Source organism: Zalophus californianus, chromosome 4 (assembly GCF_009762305.2).
Source record: "Zalophus californianus isolate mZalCal1 chromosome 4, mZalCal1.pri.v2, whole genome shotgun sequence".
Taxonomy (NCBI): domain Eukaryota; kingdom Metazoa; phylum Chordata; class Mammalia; order Carnivora; family Otariidae; genus Zalophus; species Zalophus californianus.
In genome coordinates this window covers 146,941,399-146,949,473 of record NC_045598.1, presented here as the reverse complement: position 1 = coordinate 146,949,473, position 8,075 = coordinate 146,941,399, and the positions used below count along the sequence as shown (strand labels likewise).

The 8,075-nt window shown below is 38.7% G+C and overlaps 1 protein-coding gene across 1 annotated transcript; it reads right to left on the bottom strand.

Annotated features, from left to right (window-relative positions):
• Window positions 1-3,258: 3,258 nt before the first annotated feature.
• On the bottom strand, window positions 3,259-3,631 carry LOC113915710 (heat shock cognate 71 kDa protein-like). The gene has a single exon (XM_035726951.1). The coding sequence runs from the start codon at window positions 3,613-3,615 to the stop codon at window positions 3,319-3,321; it is 297 nt and encodes a 98-aa protein (XP_035582844.1). The 5' UTR covers window positions 3,616-3,631; the 3' UTR covers window positions 3,259-3,318.
• Window positions 3,632-8,075: the final 4,444 nt, after the last annotated feature.

Here is an 8,075-nt window from a genome sequence, read left to right as displayed (position 1 = left end):
CCAAGAGGTTTGAAATGGAGCAAACAGTATAATAGTAAAGAAATGATCAAAAATGTATTTCAGTGTGATTAACTTACTAACATTTTTTGAACATGGCTTAATAATTCATAGCAAACCCATCAACTTGACTTCTAGAAGTTTATCCTGGAAATACAATAGAAAAGTATACAAAATTTATAATATTGAAAAAAATAGGGAATGATGTGTATGTTCAGATTTAAGGGCTTAGTTAAATACATTAACAGGTGAGCGCCTGGGTGGCTCAGTTGGTTAAGCGACTGCCTTCGGCTCAGGTCATGATCCAGGAGTCCCTGGATCGAGTCCAGCATTGGGCTCCCTGCTCAGCGGAGAGTCTGCTTCTCCCTCTGACCCTTCCCCCCTCTCATGTGCTCTCTCTCTCTCTCTCTCTCTCTCTCATTCTGTCTCAAATAAATTTAAAAAAATTTAAGAAAAAAAATAAATACATTAACAGGTAACCACTAGGAAAGAGTAAGCTCTATATTAATTGATATGGAAAACACCTAATGACATGTAGTAAGAAAAAAAGCCAATTAACAGCAAATATTGTAATACTTATTGTACATGTTTGTGTGTGAGTATTTGCATGACTTTTCCTGTCTAGAAAATGTATAGTGAACTATTTGGATATTGCCAAAATTAACAGTACTTACTATACATCTGGATGGTAGCTTGTTATTTTTTTTTAAAGATTTTATTTATTTATTTGAGAGAGAGAGAATGAGAGATAGAGAGCATGAGAGGGAAGAGGGTCAGAGGGAGAAGCAGACTCCCTGCCGAGCAGGGAGCCCGATGTGGGACTCGATCCCCAGACTCCAGGATCATGACCTGAGCTGAAGGCAGTCGCTTAACTAACTGAGCTACCCAGGCGCCCCTGGATGGTAGCTTTTTTAAAAAAATTCCTTATTTATCTTTCTTTAGCATGTGTCATGTTCACAGCAAAAGAAAGGCATATTGCTTTTTAAAATTAAAAACATTTCTGCAGAAATCCTGAACAAGATAGAGATGATAAGTGTTACCCATTATCCCACCATGCATAGATGCCCTGAGAACAGGGTATTTCCTTATGGAAATTACTTTTAAATTACTTTTCAAATTTAGGCTAATACTATATATAAATTTCTGCTTTTTGTTCACTTCAATTATAATACAGACATTTCTCCAAGTCATTTGTTCCTCAAAAACATTTAACTGCTGCATATTTTCCTACCATATAAACCAGCTGCCAAAAATCACTTTTCAGCTTGTAGTTTGCTTCTCAGCAATATCAGATACTATTGACTATCTCTTCTGTCCACATTTCTACTCAAATGTCAGTGAAACCGGTCCTTGTCCCACCATATAAAAAAGAAAGAAGAGGGGCGCCTGGGTGGCTCAGTCGGTTAAGCGTCTGCCTTCGGCTCAGGTCATGATCCCAGGGTCCTGGGATCGAGCCCCGCATTGGGCTCCCTGCTCAGTAGGAAGCCTGCTTCTCCCTCTCCCACTCCCCCTGCTTGTGTTCCCTCTCTCGCTGTGTCTCTCTCTGTCAAATAAATAAAATCTTTAAAAAAAAAAAAAAGAAAGAAGAAATGTGCTCTTCCCACCCACCTTTCCTATTTCCCTGTTGAACTTGCCTGACTTCTCTCCGTAACAATTAACCACCAACTGATATATATACCCTTGTTAAATTGAGTATTGTGTATCTCCTCCCTTCGCTTCCATGACATACCCTCTCCTGCTTTTTTTTCCTTTGGTTCTGACTGCTCCTTCTCTGTCTCTCACTAAAATTTGCTGGTTCCCTTGGGGCTCTGTCCCAGGCCCATTTTTCTCCCAACTTCAACTCCCATGGCTTCAATTACTACATCTGTGTGCCAACTGGACCTTTCTCCCAAGTGCCGGAGTCATACATACAAATACAGCCTCCTGGGTGGCTTCACTTGGATCGTCCCGCAGGTACTCTGGATTTAACATGCTAAATGGCTCTTCTCTAAATTTGTTTGGGTTTTTGTTCTTTTTTGAATAACATTTCTGTATTTCCAGGATTTTTTTAAAAGATTCTATTTATTTATTTGACGGCAGTGGGGTGGGGGGAGGAGAAGAGGGAGAGGGAGAAGCAGGCTCTCCTCTGAGCAAGAAGCCCGACATGGGGCTCAATCCCAGGACCCCAGGATCATGACCTGAGCCGAAGGCAGATGTTTAACCGACTGAGCCACCCAGGCGCTCAAGGATTTTTCTTTATTATTATATTTTTTAATCTCAGTAAATGGCACCACTCCACACTGTAGAAGTCCCCACATGTTTTTGTTCCTGCATGGATCTCTGATCCCATTTACACCCAATCCCAGAACTTCAGCCATATTGGTCTTTTTTTTCTGTTTTTAGAAAAATCAAGCTTCTTCCTACCTAAAAGTTTTAAGTTTTTCACTATGTGCTTCCTCAGGAAAAATACTCCCCAAATTTTCTAAAACGGACTTTTTATTATCATTCAGGTCAAAATTCGTATGTTTGATTTATCAGAGACGCGGCACCTAACCAACAAGCTACCTGAGACCCCCGACAATTGTGGGGGGGAATCTCATGATAAGTATATATCACTTATCTCAAGGAACTGTCAATGACTTCACCTTCTGTAGCACTGTCAGAGCCCTGATTACCCTCTAATAGCATCTTTTTCTTGCCTTTTTTCTTTCACAGTTTTATTTATTGAGGTATAATTGACATAAGATAAACTGCAACCAATTAACCGGTAAGCGGCACCACTGTTGTCTCAGTTGCTCACATCAGAAACCTGGGTATTGGGGTGCCTGGGTGGCTCAGTCGTTAAGTGTCTGCCTTTGGCTCAGGTCATGATCCCAGGGTCCTGGGATTGAGCCCCATATCGGGCTCCCTGCTCCGCGGGAAGCCTGCTTCTCCCTCTCCCACTCCCCCTGCTTGTGTTCCCTTTCTCGCTGTCTCTCTCTCTGTCAAATAAATAAAATCTTTATTTAAAAAAAAAAACAACAAAAAACCTAGGTATCATTCTTGACTATTGTTTTCCCTTACCCTTTACTTTGAACAAATCATTAAACCCCACCTTTTTTTTTTTTTGCCAGTTTTAAATCCAGTTTTATTTAAGACATTGCATTTTCCACTTAACATTACAGTGCTTATAAAGTGCAATGTTTATTTCCTTTCCCTGTGCACATATTCCACATTCAAGTATCAAGAATGTCCAGTTTATTTACTATAGCAGCTCAACATTAAAACTGCCATAGAATTTGCTACAAATTTGGTCCTCGAATATTTTATGTGGAACAATGCTAGACCTATTCTCAGGTTGGCTTAATCAACCTCTTTGATGGTGGGTCCAGAGGAGGCACCACCAGAGGGAGCAGCTCCACCACCAGGGAAGCCTCCAGGCATTCCTCCTGGCATGCCCCCTGCACTCTGGTATAGTTTGCTAATGATGGGATTGCAGACCTTCTCCATCTTTTTCTGCTGGTGTTCAAATTCTTCCTTCTCTGCAGTCTGGTTCTTATCAAGCCAATTGATGATTTCATTGCACTTGTCAAGAATCTTTTGTTTGTCCTCATCATTGATCTTGCCCTGAAGTTTTTCATCTTCAACAGTTGCTTTCATGTTGATTGCATTAAGACTCAAGTGAATTCTTAGAAGACACCTTGTCCCGCTGTTTCTTTTAAAGATTTTTTATTTATTTATTTATTTCAGAGAGAGAGAGAATGAGAGATAGAAAGCACAAGAGGGAAGAGGGTCAGAGGGAGAAGCAGACTCCCTGCTGAGCAGGGAGCCCGATGCGGGACTCGATCCCGGGACTCCAGGATCATGACCTGAGCCGAAGGCAGTTGCTTAACCAACTGAGCCACCCAGGCGCCCTGTCCCGCTGTTTCTCCTCTTCAGCTTTGTACTTCTCAGCTTCCTGGACCATGCGCTCAATGTCTTCCTTGCTCAGGCGGCCCTTGTCGTTAGTGCCGGTAATCTTGTTCTCTTTTCCTGTGCTATTATCCACAGCAGAGACATTGAGGATACCATTAGCATCAAACCCCATCTTCTAGATGTATCGCAAATCAATTAACCTACCTCCAGTTCCTGGCACCACTTTAGGTCCAAGCCTGAATCATTTCTCACTTGTATTATGAAAGTATGCCTCTCTCAAGTTTACTCTTTATATACAATATGAGTGATCTTTGTAAAATTGAAACCAAATTTAAGAGTTTCAACTCTTAAATACTTTTTCAATAAAGTGTATGTTTCTTAACATGCTTCTCAAGGCCATCTCCAGTCTCATCACATGCCACATTATAATCTATTTAAGCCATTCTGGCCTTTGGTATCTTGAACTCTCACACTATCTCTTCGGGAATGGAGTGCCTTTGGAAATAGTGCTTTCTCACCGCTGGAAATTTTGATCTGCCATCACTCCCTGACCACACTATCTAAAGTAATACACAATATTTATCCACTCATTCCCTATTGTAAGTACCCTAATTATTCCCCCTTATAATACTTCTACTTTTCTTCTGTTTTTTTTTTTTTGTATTTGCATATACTTTCACGAAGCACAGACTAACTAGATTCACCTTCTTCACATTTTTGTCCTCACTACCTAATGTAGTGCTGTGCACACAGAAGTCATTTAGTAAACATTTTAATAAATCAAACATGGACTGGATGATCATTTAGCAATAATAAAGATGAATAAAAGAACATTTAAGGTCTCTTTCATCTTCATACAGTTATGGAAACATTGTTCCATATTTTATTATCAATATTCTCAGACTCAAATCAGTCCTCAGTGTTAATTAGAAGACAAAAGATCAGATCTTGTTCCCACAATGAGATTTTACCCAATGGCAACTAATAGAATACCAGTAAGTGAAAAGAAACACCTTATAGTACTTTTTCTTTTGGCCTTTTAACTTTCTACTTTGTGTCTAATTTATATTGTATTTCACCTTTTTCAAGTATTTTCAGTTGCAATGTTTTCAAGTCTCATTTTTGTTTTCTTGCCCATTTCTAAATCCTTCTCACTAAATTATCTCTCTTCTTCCCTTATAATTTTTTTCTCCTTTTTCCTTTTCCTGTCACTAAACAATCAGGTGGCATTAGCTAAGAATCCTAACATGATGAAACCTGGTGTAGTGGGTATGGCATTTGGTACTCAGCATCCATTCCAACTTCTTCCTAAAAGTGAAAGAAATTTCAAGGACTGGAAAGATAAGTACTTTATTTCTTCTATCTCTTATAGGATTCTGGATTCAAATTAATTTCCATCAATTAGAGGGACTTGCCCAAGATTAATTGAGTTGGGCTGCTTTTTTCTTATTTCTTATTTCTGTTATGACTGATTCGGACTTTTGTGGAGACCTTGGGTAGCACTGCAGCAGCATTCCAGTGTCCAGTGCCTTACACCTCATATCTAGGTATCTTTCTGTCTCTGGGCATAGCCATGGAGATGTGTTCTTGAAGTCAACACGTCTTGTGGCAGCCTCTGTATTAGCTTCTCTATGCCTCAGTTTCCAATTTTAAACTGAGGGGAAGAGAAAGATGAAAAGTCATCTCTTTATTTTTTACCATAAAACTACTTTTACAAACGAAATCTTATGCAGAAGCCCAGTATATGAAACAGATAACAGAGCTAGTGAGACTGAATGGAATGAGTGTCGTGGAATCCTACCTACTCTGATGAGCCTCAAGGAGTTAATTTGAATATCGCTGGATAATCTGAAGCAGAAATTTCCAATCTGCCTGTATTTTGGAATCATCTGAAGAGATGATTAGTTTTGTTTCTAATACTGTTGTCCTGGTCTCTTTTCCAAAAAGTCTGCTATTGGGACCAAGCACGTGTATTTTTTTTTAAATCTCCCCCAGATCACTCTAATATGCAGCCAGGATTGGAAATAACTTCTCCAGGGAGCTTTTCTTCTGATTCTGAGCACTCAGCTTTTCATTGCTTTTCTTTTTCTTTTTTTTTTTTTTGTCTTATATATATTTTTTAATGAATTTATTATCAAAAAACTTATCAAAAAAAGAAAATACCAAGTCCATAAGTTTTCTCTGGTGAATTCTATCAAACACTAAAGGAATAAATAACATCAGTGCTACACAATATGTTTTTTAGAAAATTGCAGGAGGAATCATTCCCCATCTCATTTTGTGAGGCCTGCACAAACATAATACAAACCCTGGCAAAGATATTACAAAAAGGGAAATTTCAAAGCAATATCTTTCATGATTAATCCTTTACAAAGTATTAGAAAATCAAATTCAACTATACACAAATGGATACCGCAATATGTTCAAGTAGGGTTTATCCCAGGAAAATAGAGTTGACTTAATATTAAAAAAAAATCATTTAGTGAAATTCAACATACTAAAAAAAAGAAAGAAAAAAACAACATGATGAAATCTATAGAGACATAAAAAGCTTTTGGAAAAAAACACTGATTCATGAAAAATCTGGCAAACTAGGAATAGCATAGAATTTCCTCCAACTACTAAAGAATATCTATGAAAACCATTCCTCCAACATCATACTATTTTTTTTTAACTTTGGGGCTTTATTTTTTATTTTTCTAACTTTTTTTATTTAAATTCAATTAGTTAACATATAATGTATTATTGGTTTCAGAGGTACAGGTTTGTCATTCATCAGTCTTATATAATATCCAGTACTCATTACATCACACGCCCTCCTTAATGTCCATCACCCAGTTACCCCATCCCTCCACCACTTTCCCTTCCAGCTACCTTCATTGTTTCCCATTGCTTTTCAATAAGGCAAATCTCTCCTCTCATTCTGGGGCCTTGAGTTTTCTTTTTCAACCTACAACTTCTCCAGAAGTCCTTGGATTTCACCAAATTCTTACCTTTCATATGTATTTCATTATTATTAGAGGTATCATTCATACCTCTATTCTTTTATGTTACCTAGCTGGTCCAAAACCAGTGTCAGTTTCCAAAACAAAACACTATCTGTTTCTTAGGTCTTTATTGTGGTTTTGTTGTTCTTTAATACAAATTTATATAGAATAATAATATAATGATTAATAGATGGGACTTGGAGTCAGAATTAGGTTATTTTACATCTCTTCTCTTTATTAATTCTGTAGCTTACTAACCCTTTGGAGAAGTTAGGGGACAATGATAGTCTTCTGCATGGAATCATCGTAATGATTTGGTAGGGTGATACCTACAAAATGTCTAGTACATAGAAAGTGCTCAAAATTGCTCACTGTTATGGTTACCAAATACATAAATAAATCTTCATTATTCAATATTGATGTCTTCATAGAAATTAAATAACTGACTTTTGAACTATATAATGAAGTGTGGATGGTTTCATTCAGTCTACTCAACTAATATTTTTTAAGTACCTGTTATGTACTGTGCAAGGAACCAAATAGACAGTCATCTGCCTTTAAATATATCCCAAGTGTTAATGGGCAAAGATTCTATCCATTTAAAATGAGAAATATGCATCAGGATGAAGGAAACAGACATCAAGAGGGTTGAATCTGGTCTAACATAGTTGTTTGACCTGCCCAGTGTTGCCACATATTTCTTTTAATTGGCCCTCAAACATTTTTATTTATTTTTTATTTTTTTTTTTAAAGATTTTATTTATTTATTTGACAGAGAGACACAGCGAGAGGGGGAACACAAGCAGGGGGAGTGGGAGAGGGAGAAGCAGGCCTCCCGCAGAGCAGGAAGCCCGATGCGGGGCTCGAGCCCAGGACCCTGGGACCATGACCTGAGCCGAAGGCAGACGCTTAACGACTGAGCCACCCAGGCGCCCCGGCCCTCAAACATTTTTTTAAAGATTTATTTATTTGAGAGATTGAGAGAGAGAGAGCACACTTAACCTGTTCTGGCTTGAGTGTATTTTGGGCCAACTGAAAATGTTATTTGCTAGATCTCAAGATTTGCTTCTTTGGGCGCCTGGGTGGCTCAGATGGTTAAGTGTCTGCCTTCGGCTCAGGTCATGATCCCAGGGTCCTGGGATCGAGTTCCGCATCGGGCTCCCTGCTCTTTGGGAGTCTGCTTCTCCCTCTGCTTCTCTCTCCCCGCCCCCCCGCCCC